General features: G+C 39.7%; 1 protein-coding gene and 1 pseudogene across 7 annotated transcripts in view; one reads left to right on the top strand and one right to left on the bottom strand.

Moving 5' to 3' along the window:
* Srpk2 (SRSF protein kinase 2) overlaps nucleotides 1-22,648 on the bottom strand; it is a 228,290-nt gene extending 205,642 nt beyond the window's left edge. For 2 of the 7 annotated variants that reach the window (XM_027926459.3, XM_027926460.3), the window contains exons 1-2: nucleotides 22,522-22,599; nucleotides 21,881-21,935 (exon numbers count right to left, since the gene is read on the bottom strand). In XM_027926459.3, the coding sequence (XP_027782260.2) occupies nucleotides 21,881-21,935; nucleotides 22,522-22,551 (85 nt within the window). In that variant the 5' untranslated portion in view covers nucleotides 22,552-22,599. Of the gene's footprint in view, nucleotides 1-21,880; nucleotides 21,936-22,025; nucleotides 22,146-22,521 lie in introns of those variants that run through there. The other 5 variants (XM_027926453.3, XM_027926457.3, XM_071613219.1 and 2 more) reach the window with 4 other exon arrangements.
* LOC114085193 (small ribosomal subunit protein eS12-like) lies at nucleotides 14,449-14,829 on the top strand (annotated as a pseudogene).
* Nucleotides 22,649-24,877: the final 2,229 nt, after the last annotated feature.

The raw sequence follows: 24,877 nt of genomic DNA, 5'->3' as shown, positions 1-24,877 counted from the left end.
TTTTTAGTTTTCGGTGGACACAACATCTTTGTTTGCATGTGGTGCTGAGGATCGAACCTGGGCCGCACACATGCCAGGCGAGCGCGCTACTGCTTGAGCCACATTCCCAGCCCATAAAATATTTTTTAAAAGGCCTGAGGATGTGGCTCAGTGGTTAGGAACCCTGGTACAGTGCTTACCTAGCACACATCACTGGGTTCAATCCCCAGAACCACATTAAAAAAAATTAAAAACTAAATAAACAAAATTAAGGTATTATGTCTACAACTAAATTTTAAAAATCTACATCTACAACTGAAAATAAAAAATAAAGAACCATGGGTTCAATCTACGGTTCCAAAAAAAAAAAAAAAAAACTTGCTGGATTCAACAAGATTATCAGGCGTTAATTATCTTCTCCCAAACCTATACCACTTAGTTTACAATATCATATCATTCCATTTTTCAATAGCATTCCCACCAGAGTGGGTAGCAAGTGTTTTTTTCAAAGACCAAGACAGTAAATATTCCAGACTATAAGTACTATGCTCTCCATTGCAACTGCTGGATTCTGACCTTCTAGGCACAAAAGGGATAACATGTAAACAAGACATATGTGGCGTATGCCTGTAATCCCAGAGATTTGGGATGCTGAGGCAGAAGGATCGTTCAAAGTTCAAAGCCAGCCTCAGCAACTTAGTGAGACCCTGTGTCAAAATAAAAAATAAAAAAGGGGCTGGAGAGGGCTGGGGTTGTGGCTCAGCAGTAGAGCACTCGCCTAGCACTGCGAGGCCCCGGGATCAATCCTTAACACCATATAAAAATAAATAAATAAAATAAAGGTATTGTGTCCAACTACAACTAAAAAGGGGGTGGGGACTAGAGATGTGGCTCAGTGGTTAAGTGTCCCTGAGGTTCAGTCTCTGGTACCAAAAAAAAAGAATCTGACTGTAATGCAAAAATTTATTTATGGACAACGGTATCTGAATTTCATATTTTTATGTCACAAAATATTATTTTAAATTTTTTCAATCATTTAAAATATAAAAAATGGGAACTGGGGTTGTGGCTCAGTGGTGGAGTGCCTGCCTAGCATGTGTGGGGTGCTGGGTTCCATCCTCAGCACCATATTAAAAAAAAAAAAAAAAAAGGGTATTGTGTCCATCTACAATTAAAAAGATTTTATCTTGCAGGGCATACACACACAAGGTGACAGGCTATATTTGTCCTGCAAGCCAGTTTGTAGACTCTTATATACCTAATTTAAAGATTCAGCTGCATAAACCTTCCATTATTCCATATTTCCAAAGCACCACAATTAACTTTATTTGCAAGTCTTTTTACTTAGCCTCAACTGTATGATGGACTCTGGGAAGTGAACAATTAGGCAATTCTTTTGACTTAAACCCATTCAATTTCACCCACACAGGCACTTAAAAAAAAAAAAAAAAAAAACTTGCTCAACTAGTTTCTGATTTAAAACAGTGAAGAAAGAAAAAGGGAATTTTAAAAAGCTGTATAAATGGAACAAAGAACAATTATACTGTTATACTGATGACAAATGTCTAAAGAGTCCACTATGATGTATCTCAATTCTCAGTCCTAACTTGTCTCCCACAGATCCCAAAACTAAAAACCAAACTGTAGATTTTCAGTTTGATAATGAACTATATTAAACTCATCCTCATATTTTAAAGAAATGGACAAGACTAGACTAAAGAAGTTACTATGATCAAGTCCACTGCAAGAAATGAGAAAACACCTAATGTAAATTATGATAATAAGATGCAACACTGGGCTGGGATTGTGGCTCAGAGGTAGAGCACTCGCCTAGCACGGGCGGGACCCAGGTTCCATCCTCAGCACCACATAAAAAATAAAGGCATTGTGTTGTGTCCATCTACACCTAAAAAATAAATATTAAAAAAAAAGATGCAACACAACTGAAACACTGATTCATTTGTTCATTTATAAATATTTTATGCATGAAGAAGTCAACGTATTTGGAATAAAAAGTTGAAGAAAGAAATATCCAAAACAGACATATCAGTTGTCTAGTGTCGTGGCTATTAGCCATATGTGACTATTTAAATTTAACTGAATTAAGAGTGAAGATTTAGCTCAAAGGTAGAATATTTGCCTAGCAGGCACAGGGCACTGGGTTTGATTCCTAAGGACAGCAAAACACAAATTAAATTAAACCTTCAGATGCACTAGCTACCCTTCAAGTGTTCAAGAGCCCACTTTATCGAATATGTACATCTGGTTTAAAATGTTATATACTTTCCTATCTCAAAAAAAGTAAAGATAAAAATGAAATTTAACTTCTTTTATTAATAGAAGAGTACAAAATATTTACCACCCATCTCCTTATAAAGTACCCCATGATGGTCTTCTTAAACAAGTATATATTTATTATTAACTGGAAAAACTTCCTCCTAGGCCAAAACATACAGCAAAATAATCATCAAATGCTTTTATCAAGGTGTTAAATTTTCTACACATTCAGGATTTCATCGTCAATAACTTTCAGCTTCCTTATTAGCTCCCAACCACTCTCAATTGTACTTGCAGTATTTCCAAACTGCACTATTTCCTTGTCCTGGAAAGTGAAGAATTCTGCACTCAGCTGATTTTTACCCAACTCTTTTTAAGCAGAAAACAGCTCTTCCTTGTCACCTCTGCCCAATACCTGGCATATAAAAGGTATTCAAATAATTGTTGCATGAAAGTCAACAAACTATGGACAACGGTATCTGAATTTCATATTTTTATGTCACAAATGGCGATGTCAAAATAAAACAAGTCAGACTGCATTTCACAACTCTAGGTATTAACAGGAACAAGGTCTCTAAGTCTCTGAAAAATCAACCAAGCAAAGCCTTTAGCAATTCAATGAGATTGTGTCTGTAAATAAAAAATAAAGAAGGGCTGGGGATGTGGCTCAGTGGTTAAGCACCCCAGATTCAATCCCTTTTCTCACACACACACACACACACACACACACCAAAAAAAGTAGAAAATAAGTCAGGCACAGTGGCTCACGCCTGTAATCTCAGCAGAGGCTGAGGCAGGAGGATCACGAGTTCAAAGTCAGTCTCAGCAACGGTGAGGCGCTCAGCGACTCAGTGAGTCCCTGTCTCCAAATAAAATACAAAATAGAGCTGGGGATATGGCTCAGTGGTTGAGTGCCTCTGGGTTCAATCCCCAGCATCAAAAAAAAAAAAAAAAAAAGCAGAAAATATACATAGGGAAGAAAAGTACTGCATATTACCCCACAAAAGTAAAATTAATGTTACTTAGCTGTGAGACAGACTGGGTTTTAAATAAGTATGTGCAAATACAAGGGAATATTATGTTCATCTTTAAAGATACAAGGAAATATTACAAATACACACACAAAATCCAAGCCAAAAAAAAAAAAAGAAAGAGGAAATTCTCACATGCTACAACATAACAAATTGCTTATAGTTTACTCTATTGTACACACACAAAATCCAAGCCAAAGAAAAAAAGGAGGAAATTCTATTACATGCTACAACATTTCAAAATGCTTATAGTTTACACTACTATAATTGCATACTTAATAGCTATCAAGATATATATTTTATGCTGTTTTAATCACAATAAAAATTTATAAATTATTTCTTTTTTGTACCTGGGATTGAACTCAGGGGCACTTGACTACTGAGCCACATCCCCAGCCCTATTTTGTATTTTATTTAGAGACAGTCTGAGTTGCTTAGCTCCTCACCATTGCTGAGGCTGGCTTTGAACTCACAATTCTCCTGTCTCAGCCTCCCAAACTGCTGGGATTACAGGCGTGCGCCACCGTGCCCGGCCTATAAATATAAATTATAGATTATAGGTTACAGAAAACTGATTCTGTCACAAGCTTTTACATATTTTTCTAAAAAGAAAACTGACATGTATTGAATTACTTCCAATTATCTCCAAAGAGGTATCTATGATATTTTGTTGCTACTGAAGCTTTCTCCTAAAAATATTGAATAAAATAAACTCTGGAAATCTTTACAAAGATATCTTTTAACAATACTCTATGTAGGCAGTGTCAATTTCCACTATAGGAAAAAGTAATAAGCCCTGTCTCATTCACTTAAAAAGCAAGTTGTTTTCATAATAGTAACTAGTGAAAAAAAAAATGTTTAACAAAGCTCTAATTACCAAAGGGACAATTTCAGTTTGGGATTATGAAAAGGTTCTAGGTGGTGGATAGTGGTGATGGTTGCACAATAATGTGAATGTACTTAATACCACTTAACTCTGTGTTTAAAAGGGGCTATGGTGATCAATTTTATGTTATGTATATTTTAACAATAAGAAACTTACTCTGCCTTTAAACATTCTGTATGAATTAAGAGGAAGTTTCAGGCTGGGGTGTAGCTCAGTGGTAGAGTGTTTGCCTAGCATGCTGGAAGCCCTAGGTTTGACCCCCAATATGTTGGGGGTGGGGTATTCACAAAGGTCATTTGCAGTAAGCTACTGTTAAGTCATGTGTGTTAATTCACTCATGCAATTACTTCTAAACTACCCCTAATAAAGACATCTCAAATGTCGCAATTACCCATGAAAGAGTTATCAAAATCAAAAATTTTCCTGGAAAACCTATACACTTTTTCAATGAACCCCTAGAAATAACATAAAATCTGAGTTATCAATGAGAATATAACTACTTGACAAACTTAATTAAGACACTATTTGGTTCAGAATGCATTAAATATTTTCTACACAAACTACTTCTGCACAATCAGTGATATGCTTTTAAAAAGAAAAGTTTACTGAGCTGGGGTTGTGGGCTCAGTGGTAGAGCTCTCAATGCGAGACCCTGGGTTTGATCCTCAGCACCACATAAAAATAAATAAATTAAATAAATATATTGTATCCAACTACAACTAAAAAATAAATATTAAAAAAAGAAAAGTTTACTGAAATATACCAAAACTTACCAAGAACATATGAAGCAATTAGAAAGAATAATATAATAGTAGCATTAAATTATAGCCACAACTTAATATGCTATACCATCAAGAGTGCTTCATACATACCTATGTAGAAGTCCTAAGGTCAAGTACTGATCTAAAGTTCAGAAACACACAACAGAATGGACATGAGCAGGAACAGAAGTCTTAAAAATCACTATTTATTAAGCAATGCCTGGTCTAATGTGCAAGTATTTTGCTGAATATATCATGTGAATTCTAATTTAAACTTCACAGTAACCTCATGAGGTTGGTGCTATAATTAATACTGTTTTACAAATGAGGAAACTGGGCTGGGGATGTGGCTCAAGCGGTAGCACGCTCGCCTGGCATGTGCGCGGCCCGGGTTCAATCCTCAGCACCACATACAAACAAAGATGTTGTGTCTGCCGAAAACTAAAAAATAAATATTAAAAAATTCTCTCTCAAAAAAAAAAACAAATGAGGAAACTGACTCACACAGGAGTTAAACAACTATTCAGATTACATAGCTATTAAATGGAAGGATAAGAGTAAGAAGCCACATTCATCAATAAAGTCCATACCACTTTCAAGTTTACAGAGCCCAACTTAAGTATTTCATCTAGTTACTATCTCCTTTTTTTTAATATTTATTTTTTGTTTTAGGTGGACACAATATCTTTAATTTACTTTTAGGTGGTGCTGAGAATCAAACCCAGTGCCTCATGCACGCTAGGCGAGCACTCTACCACTAAGCCACAACCCCAGCCCTGCTATCTCCTTTTTAACACACTGAAAAGACTGCACAGTTTTCAGTGTCTATTTTCCTGGAGGAAAATAGAGGATTGGGGAGGATAAACCATACCTTTCAAAGGAAAGCAGGCAGTGGAGGTGGTCAGGAACCCAAGTCTTCTAACTTCTCACACACTGCTTTTCCTTCTCAATTATACTTTACCAAGGTGATGGTTTAAAAAATACACTCACATATTAATATGCCTCCCTTTAAAGGGCACAACCTAATTCTCCCTTGAGTGTAGGCTACACTCAATAACCCCTAGAGTTGGTCATAAAAAGTACTGCAGCCTCCTCATGGATCCCTCCCAAATCACTCCTTCTAGACAAAGCCAGCTGACAAGTCGTGAGGACACTCAAGGACAGGACCCCTTGGTAGGAAGCAAGGCCTCCTGCCAACAGCTTGGAAGTAGATACTCCAGCCCCAGCCAAGTCTTCAAATGACTACAACCCTGAGCCAGAATCTCACTGCTAGTAGGCTGCCTCCAAAATCCTAACACATAGAAACTACAAAATGAAAAATGTTTTTATTAAACTACCAAATTTACAATAATTCATTACATGGTAATAGGGAACTAATACAACTGGGAAAGAAAACATAAAAAACACAACCTCTGTGTGTGACTGACATCTTGCCATCTAAATTGGCAGTGAAGAAAGTATAGGCCCTGCAGATCACATTAATAGAAACTATGTGACTTGGAATAAGGGACAATCTCTCAAACTTAGTTTTATCATCTGTTAATATGAAAGATAGTAAGTTCTTCATTTTAAATACACTCCCCATTTTACAATAATCTCTCCACTAATCTAACCTTTCCAGAGTCACTATGACAAGTAAATGGAATAATGTGACCCACACTTGGCATGGTACCTAACATGCAATAAAGGGTTAATAAATGTTTATTGCTACAAATCTTAATTCTTTAATCTGCTCTCCACTAACAGCTTCCCCAGGCTTACGGCCAAGCTTTTAAAAATTTCCAATTCTCAACAGGGAACACCTCCATTGCTGCTCTAATTCTCCAAAATCTTTTTCTCACTGGTCTTCATTAAGGTCATTTGTTCTGCTGTTGCACAACACTCATCTAAATCTGCCCTTTCCTATGGCTCCCAGAGAATAAACAAACATGGTTCTCTTCTTATTTCTTTTACTTCTGCTGCTCATTGTCTCTCTGCCCCTTCAAATGCAGTCTAGTCTCTCCAAGTTATCTCCTTGGTCCTCTTCTTCATTCTCACCCTCAAAAATGAAAATGGCCTTTTTTATGGATAACTCCCCTACTCCACCTATCATTTGATTCATAGATCCCAATCTTCATAAGCCTAATACTCCCATCTAAATACCCCACACCTCCAACTCAACAAAAACTAAACTTTTTCCCTTTATGCCTTTTTGCTATCTTCCCCATTCCCAACCCTGACCCTCTCTCTGTATTAATAGATCAGTCTCCAAAGTCATCAAGGATGAAATGTCCAAAATCATATTACAATCTTTCCCCATATGCTTTCAATATATTAGGCACCATGCTGGATGCCAGAGACACATGGCATGCAGTTGTGTACTGCCCCTAGGAGCTCACAATCTAGCATCTAATTAGTGGCCAATTTCCTAATGAGCCCACCTGTGCAAAGGCCAACATTTCCATCCCATTCGTTTGTATTCCTACCACAACTATCCATCCTCTCATCCCTGGGCACTAACAGCATTCTAAAAACTCTCTCCAAATCTTCAATCCACACCCTGCCTCAATCCATCCTTCACATCAGTTACCAGTTGTATTTCTCAGCAGGTGATCATGCTACTCAGATCCTCAAAAATCTGCAATGATCCCATTGCTTATAGAGAAAGTAACAATTCCCTGACATTACCACAATAGTGCTTCCTGATTTTTCCATTCAAATCATCTTCTGCAACCTCCTGTACTTTCCATATGTACAGAGAGACACGTAGGGCATCTCCCTCTCTCCTTAACACTCATGTTTCTTTTACCTCAGTAAAAAGAAAAAAAGGCGGGGGGGGGGGGGAGGAGGAGGCGGGGCACCTAGGGATATAGCTCAGTGGTAGAGGGACTGGGGTTGAATCCCCAGTACCATAACAAAAAAAGAAAAAGAGAAAAAGAAACCTATACCCTTAGAATATAACATCCTCGGGGATGGGGATGTGGCTCAAGCGGTAGCGCGATCGCCTGGCATGCGTGCGGCCCGGGTTCGATCCTCAGCACCACATACAAACAAAGATGTTGTGTCCGCCAAAAACTAAAAAAAAATAAATATTAAAAATTCTCTCTCTCTCTCTCTCTCTCTAAAAAAAAAAAAAAAGAAAGAAAGAATATAACATCCTCTTGGCTATAACCATCAACACAATTGGCTGATTCTTCCCTTAATTTTACAAAGTGCAATAACTATACTCCTATTTGCTAACATTCCATTCCACTTTATGTCACTGTTGTTTACTTGTCTGTCTTTATGAATAGGTCATAAATCCCTCACTACCATTAATTAGCTGGGCAATCCTAAATCATCCCGTTATCTGGTGGGATTAAGCAACTACTAAGGAACTCTCAACTCCAAAGTTCCATAAAAATGACTTATTTATCACTTGAAAAAGGCAGTATAGCATAACTTAGTGAGACACCATCTCAAAAAATACAAAGAGCTGGGGATGCAGTTCACTTTTTATTTTTTACTTTAATACAGAATCTCGCTAACTCACTTAGGACCTTGCTAAATTACTGAGGCTGCCCTCAAACTTGCAATCCTCCCACCTCAGCTTCCTGAGTTGCTGAGATTAAGGCATTAGCCACACCGTCCAGCAAAAAGTGATTTTTCAACCTTGCCCAAAATATATTTATTTCACAAAACAAGGAATACCACTGTAGGAGACAGAAACCAAAATAGTTCTTTTTTAGATCTTCTACCTATAATTCTTATACCATGATTAGAAAAATTTAAAATAGCCAGGAGCAGTGGAACACACCTGCAATCCAGCTACTTCAGAGGCTGAAGTAGGAGGATCTCAATCACAAGGCCAACTGAAAAACTTAGGGAGCCTCTGTCTTAAAAAAGGGGTTGTGGAGGGCTGGGGTTGTGGCTCAGCAGTAGAACGCTTGCCCAACGCTCACCCAGCACGTGTGAGGCCCTGGGCTCGATCCTCAGCACCACATAAATAAATAGATAGATAGACAGATAAAGGTATTTTGTCCAGCTACAACTAAAAAACAAATATTGTTTTAAAACGGGGGGGACTGGAGGGCTGGGGTTGTGGCTCAGTGGTAGAGCATTTACCTGGAATGTGTGAGGCACTGGGTTCAATTCTCAGCACCACATATAAACAAATGAATAAAATAAAGATCTGTCAACAACTAAAATTTTTTTTTAATTTATTAAAAAAAGGGGGGGGCTGGAGAAATGTAATCAGTGGTGAGGGCCCTGGGTCCCATCCAAAAGAAGAAGGGAAAGAAAAATTAAAAATTTTATCATAATTAAATTAATAATTTTTAAAAACGGCTGGAACCAACCATTTATTTATCACTGTCTTAATCCCCTTCCTTCCCCCTTAGTCAAATGTGAAACCACAGACCTGACAGAGTTCACTTGCTATAAACAATGACTATTTCTTCATGATGTCTAGAACTGATGGTAACTGTGCTGTTCTGAACTCACTTTGAGAACCTATGCTAAGTTCACATAGCTCTTCTAAATAACTTATGAAGGTGATTAGAAAAATAAAGATAAGGTTGACCAAAATTAAAAAGCATACTTATGTTAGATGCTTAATAAAAGTTTATAATTTCATAGCTTTTCTTTCTTCCCATTCTAAAAATTCCCAAAAATACAACTGAAACACACACAAAAAAAGCTACTACTTACACTTATGATGTACCATACAAAGGATAAGTATTATCTCATTAATCCTCATGTCTCCTTACTCTGAAAGATAGGTTTTATTAATCTACTTTAGGAAGAAGAAATTGAGCCTTTTAACCATTTTTTTAATATATATACTTTTCTTTAGTTGTAGATGAACACGATTTTATTTACTTATTTTTATGTGGTGCTGAGGATTGAACCCAGTGCCTCACACATGCTAGATGAGTGCTCTACCACTGAGCTATAACCCCAACCCCTTAACAGTTTTGTTTTTTTAACTTACCTACTACCACTGATATAAGTGATGCCATCAAAACCAGAATCCCATGCTGGTGGCATAGGGGAGAGCACATGTTCAGCACGTGCCAGGTCTGGGGTTCAAATTCCCAGCAAGACCAGAAAATAATTAAAAGAAAAAGGGAAAACAAAACAAAACTGAAACCCTGGTTAATTGCCTCTGGTAGTTCTATCAGACTTCAGAAAAAACAGTCAAAGATAAACAGTCTTGGGGAAATTGGAAGTTATAGCATCTTCTCTAGAAAATTCAGTGACTGCATCTGCCCATATGAGGGAAGCATATTTTTCAATAATGTGATTTAAAACTTGAAGAGATAAAGTTACAAAGCTTAGGATCCTCTAAAAAGTGAAATTTATCTGATCACAAAGACTTTGATGATTGGTAGTTAGAAACAGTGGAGATCATTTCTGCTGTTACTGGTCATGCCTGCAATGCTATATACTTTATAAAGTCTTAGTCTTGCAGCTACTGATAAACAAAATATTAAGGGCTGGGGAATATAGCTCAATTGGTAGAGTGCTTGCCTTGCATGCACAAAGCACTTGGTTCAATCCCCCAGAGACTCCAAAGGATGAGGTAGGAGGATTATAAATTCGAGGCCAGCCTGGGCAGCTCTATGAATCCATATCAAAATAAAAAATAAAAAGCTGGGGATGAAGCTCAGTTCAGTGGTAGAGCACCCTTGAATTCAATCCCTAGTACTCCCCCCGCTGAAAAAAAAGTTTTTAGGTTCCTACAGATAATAATAATGAACTGCACATTTCAAAAAGAAGAAAGGATTTTGAAAGTTTCCACCATAAAGGGTAGGAAGATGGATGTAGCTCTGAGATACAGTGCTTGCTTAGCAAGTGAGAGGCCCTGGGTTCAATCACCAGCTAAATAAATAAATAAAACGGGATACATATGTTTAATCTGATCTAAGCATCACACAATATACATATATATGTATCAAAACATTACACAGTTCCCCACTAATATATACAATTTTATGTTTTTATGTTATCATTTAAAACATAGGGCTGTGCATGTGGTGCATGCCTGTAATCCCAGCAGCTCAGGAGGCTGAGGCAAGAGGATCACAAGTTCAAAGTCAGACTCAGCAACTTAGCAAGACCCTGTATAAAAAAGTAAAAATAAAAAGGCTGGGGATGTGGTTCAGTGGTTGGCACCTCTGGGTTCAATCCTTAATACTAAAAAAATAATTAATTAATTTTGGGACTAAGGGAGTTGCTCAGTGCCACAGCACTTGCCTAGCACGCACAAGGTCCTGGACTCAATCCCCGGCACCACAAAAAGTAAAATAAATTTTTAAAAACTGATATATTTAAGGTAGAAAACATAGTTATATATTTTTTAAACTATCTTCCTGTATATTAAGCGTTTCTTAAGATTTTCTACATAAAGCATCTTCTATCACATGCCTACCAAATATGCACATGATAAAATAGTACAGACCCATGTGTCATGTAAAAGTCTCCATTCAGAGAAAAAGAATGCAGTTTTTTCCTCCCAAGAAAGGAAAGGTTAAAAATTAAGACTTTAATCTCTTTGAGGATTAGAAATTTTATCAGTCCCTAAATGGCTTATCTTCCCTGCAGTTCAGTAGTTTCAAAGACCATTGAATTAGAATCCAAGATTCTAATCCAGCACAAAGCTGGCTGAGACACTAAATGGATAAAATGACTTTTGTTGAGTAACTCAGCCCTCAGGACTTCACTTCAGGGGAAATATGGAATGCTTTTAAGACAGTGGGTTTTCAAACTGTTCTAAGCTGCAGCCTCAGGGAACACTAAGTGGGCGAGAGGCAGGCCAGGTGGCTAGGACCAAGCTGTTAACTGCCAATTCTCCCAGAATAGAGAGACTTCCTCCATTTTATATAGAAAGAGGTCTACTTAAATTTTACTGTAAAAATTCTGCTTTTTTTTTTTTTTGTACCAGGGATTGAACCCAAGGTGCTTAACCACTGAGCTACATCCTCAGCCCTTTTTACTTTTTTATTTTGAGACAGGGTCTTGCTAAGTTGCTTAGGGCCTCACTAAATTGCTGAAGTTGGCTTTGAATTTGCAATTCTCCTGCCTCAGCCTCATAAATTGCTAAGATTATAGGATTACACCACTGTGCCCAACAAAAGTTCTGCTCTTTAAATTTGTGCTTTTATAAAAGATGAAAAGCACAGCTCCAAGAGCTCTTTAAAGTCCCTACCACTTCATGCATCCTCAGATCCACCACGTGCAGTAAATTTCATCTGCAAAAGATGTCAAATTTTACTTTGATTTTGCAATTAACATTCAGTAACATCTTTTTTATGATAAAACTCAATATGTCCCATTCCTCTATCCCTGCAAAAAAAAAAAAAAAAATTACCAATAGGATATTCTAGAAATAAAAATAACATGGTAAGATTCCCGGGGCTGGGGTTGTGGCTCAGCGGTAGAGCACTCGCCTCTCAAGTGTGAGACCCTGGGTTCGATCCTCAGCACCACATAAAAATAAACAAAATAAAAGATATTGTGCCCATGTATAACTAAAAAAATTAAAAAAAAAAAAAAAAAAGATTCCCTATTCAGATGGCTGCAAGAGCCAGCAGGCAGCAGAAACAGTAACATCAACCTTTATACCCTGAATATCAGAAGCAGTGGCAGCACCTAGTGACCAAAGGAAATTTCCAGGCATACAAGTAAGGATTGCCAACAGCCAGCAATCTCTTTTAAGCAGATATTTCGTCTTTACTGTATCTCAAATAAACCTGTGCTTCTCAACTAAACCTGTAACCCTTAAATTTGTCTTCATTCTATCTACTGAACCAGTCCATCCAGAGATACATCTACAAATATCAGCAGCACAGGAGATTAGGGGACCCACACTGTATGTCCAGCTAAAGTGAATGACAGTATTGTATCTTAAACATACCCAGGTTTAAAGCATTTGACAATATAATCCAGATATTCCCTCTTGTCCCTAACACTTTTAGGCCACACAATTTAAAACCCTCACTTGAAAATTATGTCTAAAAATGTTTAGATTAATAACTTGCCCAAGAGATATGAAACAAATGCACTCTGGAATTGACAAACCACTTATTAATTTTAAGCACATTAGCAAAATCATTTAACTATAAAGATATTTAATGGAGAACTTGATAAAAACACAGGTGACAAAACATCCACATATCTTAAGATTTATCTACTAAGTAAGAACTCAGGATAAGTCAAGATCTTTTTCCAGCCGCCGCTGGGGTTGTAGCTCAGTGGTGAAGCACTTGGCTACCATGTGTGAGGCACTAGGTTTGATTCTCAGCACCACCTATAAATAAATAAATAAAATAAAGGTCCACCAACAACTAAAAAATATTTTTAAAATATCTTTTTCCAAAAAATTACCCCTTGAATAAAAGTTTCCTAGTATTCCAGTCTTTACAAAGCTTTTCTTATAATAGAACGTTCCCTCAATCATCTTATTTTTTAATACAATAAAGACAAAAAAGACAGAGAGAAATAAACAACTGGAATACAGCAGTGATGGCTATGCTGGCTGATGGTAAAATAAACTGTGCCCTGAGTAACAAAGGGAGCATATATCCCTAGAGGAACATGGCCTGGTGGAGTCCTCGGCTGAGAAATGCTCCAAAGTTCAAAAAACTCAAGTCTGAAATCACTTAAATCAATACAAATGTGGGGGACTTAGAGACAGCAACCCAGCAAAACCAATTTTAAAAGTGGCGGTAAACTTAACACATTTTTGAAACTACTCCCCAAGGTATGACCAAGGTATGCTGTACACTAGCCTTTTTTCTAAAATCACTTTAAAACAGCCAGTTACTCATTAAACTGCAAGAGTAACAAACTCCACAAAATAAATGAAAGCAAAAACTCTCCCATTGTTTCGTAAACACTTAATTTGCAAAAATATAAGATATATAAAACATAGAAGGGCAAAGTGGCACACACCTGTAAACATAGCCACTCAGGAGGTTGAGGCAGGAGAATCACAAGTTTGAGGCCACCTTGGACAACTTAGCAAGACTGTCTCAAAATAAAACACAAAAGGGCCAGGAATCTAGTTTAGTGCTAAACCACCCCTGGGTTCAATCCCCAATACTACAACAATATATGTGTGTGTGTGTGTGTGTGTGTGTGTGAGAGAGAGAGAGAGAGAGAGAGAATAAAAAATATCTAGTATCAACATCATGTATGGATTCAAGACATGCTGTATCTCCTAGCAGTATGGACTGAAATATGTATCATGTGCTTTCTTTGTATTTTTCTGTAAACTTACCATTTTAAAAAATAAAGTGCAAAGCCATTTAAATGATTCAAAAAGCATTACTAAGGATATTAATCATTTATGTTGCAAATGAAAAATGTCAGAATAAGGGTCGGACGTATGTAGCTCAATTGTGGAATGTTTTCCTCGCATACAGGATGCCCAGAATTTAATTCCTGACACCACCCAAAAAAAAAAAAAAAAAAAAGGTGGGGGATCTAAATAAAACATCTTCATAAAACAAAAGTGGGCTTTCTAAATTAGGATAGACACCGCCATGCAGAGGAAGGCATTGCTGCTGGAGGTGCAATGGACGTCAATACTGCTTTACAAGAGGTGCTAAAGACCACCCTCATCCACAAAGGCCTTACACGTGGAATTCAAGAAGCTGCCGAAGCCTTAAACAAGCACCAGGACCATCTTTGTGTGCTTGCATCCAACTGTAATGAGCCCATGTATGTCAAATTGGTGGAGACCCTTTGTTCTGAGCACCAAATCAACCTAATTAAGGATGATGACAACTAGGAGAATGGGTAGGCCTCTGTAAAACTGATTGGGAGGGCAAACCCTGTAAATGGTTGGTTGCGGTTGTGTACTGGTTAGGACTATGGCAAAGAATCTCAGGCCAAGGATGTCACTGAAGAGTACTTCCAATAAAAGAAATGAGCAAATACATTTTTGGTTCACATTCCTCAAAAAAAATTAATTAAAAGATAAATAAATTAGGGTAGAACTTTGTGAATTTCAGTATATTTGTAACTAACAGTTGAATAATTTTGCTATTTCACCTACATCCATAAATTTTGTATAATCAAATTGTCATAAAATTTTAATCTTAATCTTCTCACTGGGAAATTGAGGGGACTTATAAATAGGGCTAATTTATACTAAGGTACATAAAATACCTTAAGATACAAACTCAATCAGAAAAGTTCCCTTGGAGACACACACAACTCCAAAACATAAAAGGGAAGAAATTCTCTGTCAATGACTATTTACATAAATGATTCTATGCCCCCCCCAGGAAACTAGATGAAGCTATTCTACCTTTACTCTTGGCTGGTAATAAGGCTTCTACAACTAAGGAAGGCTACAGACTTATGAAGAAAGGTCCAGCACTGTGGCACACACCTGTAATACCAGCTACTCAGGAGGTGGAGGCAGAAGAATTCCAAGTTCAAAGCCAGCCACAGCAATTCAGTTAGTCCTTTTTTCAAAATAAAATTTTAAAAGGGGCCTGGGGATATGGCTCAGCGATAAGTGTCTCTGGGTTCAATCCCCAGTACCAAAGGAGAAAACATACACACACACACACACACACACACACCCCACAGTGAAGATATCATCTCACACTATCAGGAGGGTTTTTATCAAATACTTAAAGAGGCTGAGGTGTAGCTCACTGGTAGAGCACTTGCCTAGCATGCAGAGGCCCTGGTTCTAGCTCCATTACTGGGGGGGAAAAAAAAGTAACAAGTATTAACAAGGATGTGGAGAAAGGAAACCCCTATACACTTCTGCTGGGAATGGAAATTAGTATAGCCATTATTGAAGCTCCTTGAAAACTAAAAAGAGAAGACCCCGGGTTCGATCCTCAGCACCACATAAAAATAAATAAATAAAATGAAAGTATCGTGTCCAACTAAAACTAAAAAAAAAATTTTTTAAAGGTTACATATAATTGTTTACATAACACTCTCAAAGTGGCAAAACAATAGTGACAGAGCACTCACCACAGGCTGGGTTAAGGGGAAAGTATAACTATTAGAGGGTTACAAGTGACCCTTGTAATTCTATGTGGTGATAAAACAGTTCTGCATCCTGCTAGCTTTGAGTACACTAATCTACACAAATAATAAAATTTGATAGAAATACATACATGGAAGAAATGCATATAAAAACTGGTAAAAGTACAAATAGTTGTTCTTAAATTAAGAATAGGGGTAGAATGCTTGCCTAGCATGCACAAGGCCCTGGGTACAATACCTAGCACTGCAAAAAAAAAAAAAAAAAACAGAATAAGGGGCTGGGGTCAGTGGCAGAGCACTTGCCTGGCATGTGTGGGGTGCTAGGTTTGATCCTTAGCACATTTTTTAAAAAAGCAAATATAATGAAGGCATTCTGTCCACCTACAACTACAAAATTTTTCTTGCCTAGCATGCACAAGGCCCTGGGTTCAATCCCCAGCAACACCAAAAAAAAAAAAAAAAAAAAGAATAAATTGTGCCAGGCATGATGGCACATGCCTATAATCTCAGGAGCTTGGGAGGCTGCAGAAGAAGGATCCCGAGTTCAAAGCCAGCTTCAGCAAAAGTGAGGAGCTGAGCAACTCAGTAAGACCCTGTCTCTAAATAAAATATAAAATACAGATGGTGATGTGGCTCAGTGGTATAGTGCCCCTGGGTTTAATTCTCCAATACCCAAAAAGAAAAAAAGAATAAATTGTATCAATCTCAATTTTCTGGTCTATAATATTCTATGTTTTGTAAGATACCACCATGGGAGGAGAGCTGAATGAAAATACTGCAGTATTTTTGCAACTTCTGTGAATCAAATTATCCCAAAATAAAAAGTTTTAAAAGAAGTTCAAAAGTAAATTTACAGCCCAAAAGTTGAAACAGCTACTATGCCTAATAATGGATGAACTGATAAACAAAATGTGGTATTATTCAATGTAATGGAATATTACTTGACAAAATAAAGGAATACAATACCAAAACATGCTACAAAAGGATGAACCTTAAAAACATTATGCTAAAGAAACAAACTAAATACAAGGTCACATATTACGAGATTCTATTTAATATGAACTATCCAGAATAAGCAAGTCCATAGAAGCAGCAAGTACATTAGTAGTCATACATGGTGGCATATGCTGGGTAATCCCAGCTACTTAAGAGACTGAAGCTAGAAGTTGGCAAATTCAAGTCAGCCTGTTACTTAGCAAGACCTTATCTCAAAATAAAATAAAAAAGGGTGGGGTTGTGGCTCAGTGGTAGAACTGAGCACAAGTGAGTCACTGGGTTCGATCCCCAGTACCACATAAAAAAAACTAAATAACTAAATAAACAAAATAATAGTATTGTGTCCATCTACAACTAAAAATATTTTTTTTAAAAAGTTGGGGATGTAGCTCAGTGGTACAGCATTAGCTTAGCATGTCTGGGGGCCTAAATTCAACCCTTAGTTCAAGAAAGAAAGAAAGAGAAGAGAAGAGAAAAAGGGGAGGCAAAGTAAAGGCAGGCAGGAAGGCAGGCAGTGATTGCTGTGGTTAAAGGAAACAGAGTAACTGCTTTCTTCCTGGGGTGGTAAAATCTTTAGGGAATTAGATAATAGTTATAGCTAAAAATACCTTGTGAAGGGACTAAAACTCAGTGAATTGTAGCTTTAAAAAAGTACCTTATTAGGCCTATTTGTTGCCCAGGTTGGTCTAGAACTCACTGCACTCAAGGGATGCTCCCACCTCAACCTCCAAACTGCAGGAGTATACCACCACACCCAACTCACTGCAAGATAAATTTAATATTATGGCAATTATATCTCAATAAAAGACATGTGTTTGGGGATGTAGTTCAGTGGTAGAACACATACTTAGCATGCATGAAGCCCTGAGTTCAATTTCTACACCTCAAAAAGAGGGGGGGAGTGTTGGGGGATCAACAAATGAATGAACCTTAATTTTTTTTAATGTACATATTCAAATGCCCTAAGGTAAAAATCTATACCAAGCTGTAAGATTTAGCTAAATCATAAAAATTCATGATTGAATGACACTAAAGTACTTCCCTGCTGCTTGCTACTGGCATTATAGTATTATTAATAATTAGCGAAATAAACTTACTGGAACAATATAACAAGATTTAAATTTTGACTTGGGTTGAAAGTATTCCTCAGTGGTAGAACATGGATGCATTTAGCATGTGCAAGGCTCTAAGTTCAATCCTTGGCACTGCAAAAATTAAAAATTTTGGCTCAACTAAATAGAGAATATTACTAACAATTAAAAAGAGTCTCTAAGAATTGACTTAACTCATAAAGCTCATGGACTTGAATGATCTAAAATTAATGATGAGCCAGCTTGCATATACAAGTAGAAAAATCACAAAAGTAGATCACACTGAACTGGGCCTGGTGGCATACACCCAGCTACTTGGGTAACTGGGTAATAACTAAATAAACAAAATAATAGCTTAGGTAGGAGGATCACCTGAGCCCAGGAGTTCAAGAAAAGTCTGGATAACATAGCATTACCCAATCTCAAAAATAAATTTAATTTTTTTTTAAAAAGTAAATCACAATGCATCAAACCAAGCCCATACAGTCACATAATTACTTTACCATATTAATATTAATATAGTTTAAAATTAGACCAACTCCTTTTCTCCTCTGGAGACTTCATCAAAAAGCAAAAGCACTTGATAGGCATCAGGAGAGCTGAATTCTGATCCAGACAAAGCTGTGCAACCTTAACTGGCAGAACTGTCTCTGTAAAGTGAGGAATACCTCAAGACCACAAGTCTCCTGAAGTCCCTCTAGTGTCACTCCGTCATCCAATGCAAGTGACCTCATTTCCCACCTACAGGCCAGCTCCCAATTTCTATTTCTAATTCCCATCTCCACAACCTATCCTTCACATATCAGTCAATGCTCTTTTAAAAAAGAACCAGAGCCTTTCCCTCCCAGACATGAGCCTTCCATGGCCGATGGGGCTCTACACACTCCAACTCCTGCTTCTGATCTACCTCTGAGTCACTCTGGCACCCTAACCTTGTCCCAGCCCACTCCTCCCCAGGCCTTTGCCACACTCTCATCTCCTCATTCTACCTTCTACTTAAATGTCACCTCCTCAGAGTTGAATAAGAACTCTGCTCCCAAGCTGCCTAGACTCAACCTAAAGATGGGCATGTTGTTAATACTGTGTCCCTGTTTCTTAATGCCTAGCTCACTAAGTATAAATGCACATAAGCAATCAGCAGTGACTGGCACAGTATTCAAATGTCGTCTACACTAAGTATTACTGAAGGTGCCCCAAAATAATTTCTTTCTAGTCCTAATCTGAAATTATCTTTCTTATTTGTCATCCTCTGTGGTTCTCCCACATCTCCATAAACATAAGCTTCATGAGGAGCTGTCTTGTTCAAATCTCTCTCACAATTTCCTAAGGTAAATACTTATTGAACACATGAATAAATTTTATCAAGCAATTTTTTTTTAGGGGGGAGAATACTAGGGATAGACCCCCAAGCCTTGCACACGTAGTGCAAGCACTCTACCACTGAGCTACCCCTGTCTGAAGCAATTATCTTAAATGTCTTTTTTCAAAGAAATCAAGTGAAAAATGGTAGTGCCTCAAATCAGTTGTGTATTTGGGGTGGGTCTCTTCTACTTGCTAATTACCTTGCAGTCAAGCCAGTTCATTTCATAACTAGCTGTTTTTGTTTAGTTCTGTTTTTTGTTTTTGGTACCGGGGATTGAATTCAGGGGCACTCAACCACTGAGTCACAACCCCAGCCCTATTTTGTATGTTATTTGGGGACAGGGTCTCACTGAGTAGCTTAGCTCCTGGCTTTTGCTGAGGCTGGCTTTGAACTCTCAATCCTTCCTCAGCCTCCCTCAGCCTTGAGAGCTAGCTGCTGGGATTACAGGCCATGGGCACCACAGAGCCCAGCAAATCCACTGTTTCAACATCTTAAAAATTCAATTGGGGGCAAGGGCCTGGGGTTGTGGCTCAGCAGCCTAGCATGTTTGAGTCCCTGGGTGTGATCCTCAGCACCACATAAAAATAAATAAATAAGGGGCTGAGGTTGTGGCTCAGTGGTGGAGCGCTCGCCTACCACTGCATGAGGCACTGGGTTTGATCCTCAGCACCACATAAAAATAAAATACATAGTGTCTACCAAAAAAATTAAAAATACTTATAAAATAAATAAACAAAATAAAGGTATTGTGTTCAACTACAACTAAAAAATAAATATTTTTTTAAATCCAATATCCAGCCAGAAGCAGTGCTGCACGCCAGTAATCCCAATAACTCCAGGAGAACCTCAAGTTTGGTCAACAACTTAATGAGGCCCTAAGCAATTTCACAAGACCCAAGACCTTGTCTCAAAATAAAAAAAAATTAAAAGGGCCAGGGCAGGGGGTGTGGCTCGGCGGTAGAGTGTTCGCCTACCACATGCTTGGCCCTGGGCTCGATACTCAGCACAATAAATAAATAAATAAATAAATAAATAAATAAATATGTCCTGTCCAACTACAACTAAAAAATAATTTTAAAAGGGGGCGGGGGTCAAAGATGTAGCTCAGTGGTAAAGCACCCATGACTTCAATCTCCAGTACCGCAAAGCGGGGGCACAAAGCGGAGAGAACTCAATATCTAATATTTAATCTCTGGTCCTTCAAGTACTTAATAATAGCAGGTGCTTTTCCCTAATAATTTTTTAAAAGATATTTAAATAGGTACTAATATTCACATTTTGTGAACCCCTAAAAATACTTTCATACTTAGTTTTAAATGAAAAACAAAAAATCCAGTCATAAAAGATCAACACATAAGTAATGACTTTTGAAAGTTTTCCTAGATGCCACCATGGATAGGAAATTAGGTAGGCATCAACCAACACGAAAAGGAAAAGTCTAGCAGTGCTGCAGGGTACCCCCCAAAGGAAACAAACAGAAATGCTTTCACAATTTTATTAAAGATGATAGTGATGCTAGACTATCGTTTCCCAAAGTACCAAAGATACCACACAGGTTTCTTGCTCAAAAGAAAGAGCGAAACTACAAAACTGAGTAAGATGTCACAATGTTGAATGCTGGTAGATTAAGAACTCAGCTAGAGGAAAGGGGGCCGACCCAGAGGCGCCCTGCAGTCTCCGAGCAGCTCTCCAGGAAAAGCTTCTCAGGCAGCGGCCGCCCAACTAAGATGCGAGGCCAGGGTGGAGGTGGCTGGCACTGGCACGTTCTGAAATATCACCAGGCTACAGATCCAGTCCCTGGCACAATGCGAGGGCAGCCCGCCCGCGCACACGCCCACCGCCCCGCGCAGCCGGAGACCCGATCGCGGCCGCCACGCACTAAGTCACACTCGACCCAAGCAGAAAGTTTCGAATAAAACCCGAGCGCCGAAACGCACAGGTCTTAGAGCTGAACTCGCGCCAGGAACACGCCCGAGGCAAACCACTTTGACAACCAGCTCGGTTTTCAGCAGAAAGGCCGAGAGGCGGGGACCAGGAGGAAGAGGAGGCGGTACACTCTCACACACTCGGGTCCTCTTCCTCTTTGGCCGGGTTGTCCAGGTGGGAGCCGCACAGCCGCCTCACGCCCGCACCCGGAGTAGAAAGCGGGAGCCGCGGTCCCTCCCGGGAAGGGCCCGAGAGACCCCCGGACTAGCCGGGAGCGCAAGGGAGGGGCGCGCACGCCCGGCGCCTTCTCACCGACCCCCTCCCCGCTCGCCTCCGACGGCCTGAGCCACCCGCCAGGGGGGTCTGGGCTCCGGGGATGCTCCGCGGGCCGGCCGCGGGCCCAGGTGCCCCTCCCCCGCCCGCCGCCCCTCCCCCCGGTCGCCCGCGGGGCGCGCAGGAACCGAGCGCCGGCGTCCCGGGGGACTAGCCCGCCCGCCGACCCGGAGAACCCGGCAACTTTCCTCTGCGCGGTCGCGAACTGCCCCCGACGGGGCGGGGGTGGGGGCCCGGGGATGAGCGCAGCGTGGACTCACTTTTTCGGATGTTTCTCTCTTTTCGGCCTCCGTTTTCGGGCCTGAATGGCCAGCACTAGGGAAAGACAAGACACACATTAACGGTCGGGCCGGCCGGCCTGAGGGGCCGCGTGGCTGGAAGGAGGGAACGCCACGGGCCACTCACCTTTCCGGGAGCTCATCCTGACGCGGCGGAAGCTGGGCGGGGGGCTTCGCGGCGGCGGCAGCAGTGGCGACGCGGGAGCCCAGCCGAGCCGGGCTGCAGCCTCCACTAGCTCCGCCAGCCGGGAGGAGGCGGGAACCGCGCAGGCGCCGCCGCCGCCGCCGCTCCCGCGGGGGCCCAATAAGACCCGCCCCCGGCCGGCCCCGCCCCCGCTCCGCCCCGCCCCCACTCACCGGCCCTTGGTGGGGGGGATCTGGACCCCCGCGCCGCGCCCCTGCCCCGAGCCCCGCGCCCACTCGGTCGGCCCACCTATGCAAAAGTGGCCACCTCCCACACTCACTGGCGTCCACTTGCACCCACAGTCTCCCCCTCCCTAGCCCAAGGCTCGGGCCTCTGCTTCCTGAGCCCCTGCGGTCGGCCCAGGCCGACCGCCTCCCTAAGCACCCGCCCCCTGCCCGCGCGACCCTCCCTTTGCAGCCACCGCCTCTCCCGTCCGCACCCCGGCCGGTCGCGCCGCACGCCTCTCCATGCGCCCTTCCTTGACCCGCGCCTCCGCGGGTCTCACACCACCTCTCTTCCCGCGGCCTCTTCTCTCCCTTTGCTCCTCTACATCCTTGCATCCCCATGAGCGCCGCTTCCTCCCTTCTGGCGGGCGTGGAAAGGGCACTGGACCAAAAGCTGGGAAACCTGGGTCCTTGATTTGCTGTGTGACCTTGGAGAAGTCATTTTCTTTCACCTTTGCATACCCCAAGCGACGGCATGAGTTTAATGAAGGAAAAGACGCAGATAGCGTTGAAAGTAGCATGAAGCTTCTGTACATTAAATGAAACCCAGCGTTGTAAATACCATGTGATAACAATTTACAATCACACCAAGTAGTTATTTTCTCCATTTTGCAATGAAGAAACTGAGTCTTAGAGAGGTTAAATAGTTCACCCAGCCAGGATCCAAATTCAGGCCTGTGTGGTTCCACTTTCCACCTTACCAGGCTACCTAATAAAAATGTGAATCAAGTTGATAGTGACACAAGAATGATAATCACAGTGTTCTCTTGTTTCTTTAAATAACTACAATAGTTTTGAAAGATAAACATCTTGATCATTAACTCCCTCCTTGGTTATACAACTGTTTCCTTAACCGACCAAATGGTTAATCTTACTCTAAAGATATTAAGCCCAACAAAACATGCTGCTGGAATTGAGATTTTACTTTCTCAAGTATTTTATTTTCAAAACTATCAAACCTACTGAAAAGTATAGTGAGCAGCCATAAACACATTAACACATTTTAATCAGTTTTTAACATTTCTCCACATTTCTTTTCTGTATGTGTGTATGGTTTATTTTGCTGAATCATTTGAGGTTTTTTGTAGACACTGTTGCCTTCTACCGCTAAGTACTTCTCTCCTACATAATAAGAACTCCATTATCACTCAAAAAATTTAATACTAATACATATTCACATTTTCAATATATCCCCATAATATCCTTTTTAGCTGATTTTTTTTCCCAATCCAGGATGCAATCAAGCATCATTCATTGCATTTAGTTGGCATGATTTTTTAAGCTTCTTTAGCCTAGAATAATCCCTGGGTTTTTGTTTGTGTTTGGGGGGAGAAAGGGGAGTTTCTTTCATAACATTGGCTTTTTTAAAGAATCTCATTCTACTGTTTTGCAGAATGCTTCTCAATTTGAATTTTCTGTTTCCATATAAATAAATTTGTCAGGAATACTTATGGATGATATGTTTCCATCTTAGTACATCAAGATGTGATATCAGTTTATTCCATTATTGGTGATGATACATTTCATCATTTCTTCATAGTAAAACTACCCTTTCCCCTTTGTATTTAAAAAGTAGTCTGTGTGGAAATTGATCAAAGGATTTAAATAGACATTTCTCCAAAGGTGAGTCAACAAACACTTGACAAGATGATCAATAACACTAGTCATTACAAAACACAAAGCAAAACCACAATGAAATACTACTTCACACCTGCTAAGATGACAACAATTTTTTAATAGAAAAATATAAGCTGGGTGCAGTGGCTCACACAGGTAATCCCAGAAATTTGGGAGACTAAACCAGAAGGATCCCAAGTTTGAGGTCACATGAAAAACTTAACAAGATCCTGTCTCAAAAAAATAAAATGGGCCAAGGATATAGCAGTGGTAAACATGCCTGAGTTTAGCCCCTGTACTGCAAAAGAAAAGGGAGGGTGGGCAAGAGGAAGAAAAGGAAAATACTTATTGGTTAGAATTTTGGAACCCTCACATAATTGGAAAGATTGGAACCTTCCCATATAGCTGGTAGGAATGTAAAATGGTGCAGTTACTATGGAAAAGTTTGTCCATCCCTTAGAAGGCTAATCATAAATTACCAGCAATTCCACTCCTGGGTATAAATACACAAGAATTGAAAACATGTAGTCAAACAAATCTTTGTATACAAATGTTCATAGCTATAGTTGTCACGGTAGCCACAATGTGAAAACAACCCAAGTGTCCATCCACAAATGAATAAACAAATTGTGGTACATACATGTAATGAAATATTTTTTAGCCATAAAAAGTAATGAAGGGGCTGGGGTTGTAGTTCAGTGATAGAGCACTTGCCTAGCACATGTGAGATACTGGGTCCAATCCTCAGCACCACATAAAAATAAATAAATAAAACAAAGGTATTGTGGCCATCTATGACTAGAAAAAGATTTTTAAAAGTAGGGGCTTGGGCTGTAGCTCAGTCATAGAGCACTTGCCTACTATGTGTGAGGCACTAGGTTCAATCCCCAGCACCACGTAAAACTAAATAAAAAAAAATAAAGGTATTGTGTCCATCTATAACTAAAAATATTA

This window comes from Marmota flaviventris, chromosome 1 (genome assembly GCF_047511675.1).
Source record: "Marmota flaviventris isolate mMarFla1 chromosome 1, mMarFla1.hap1, whole genome shotgun sequence".
Taxonomy (NCBI): domain Eukaryota; kingdom Metazoa; phylum Chordata; class Mammalia; order Rodentia; family Sciuridae; genus Marmota; species Marmota flaviventris.
Note: the sequence above shows the minus strand (reverse complement) of the source record. Positions and strands in the feature narration are given on the sequence as shown.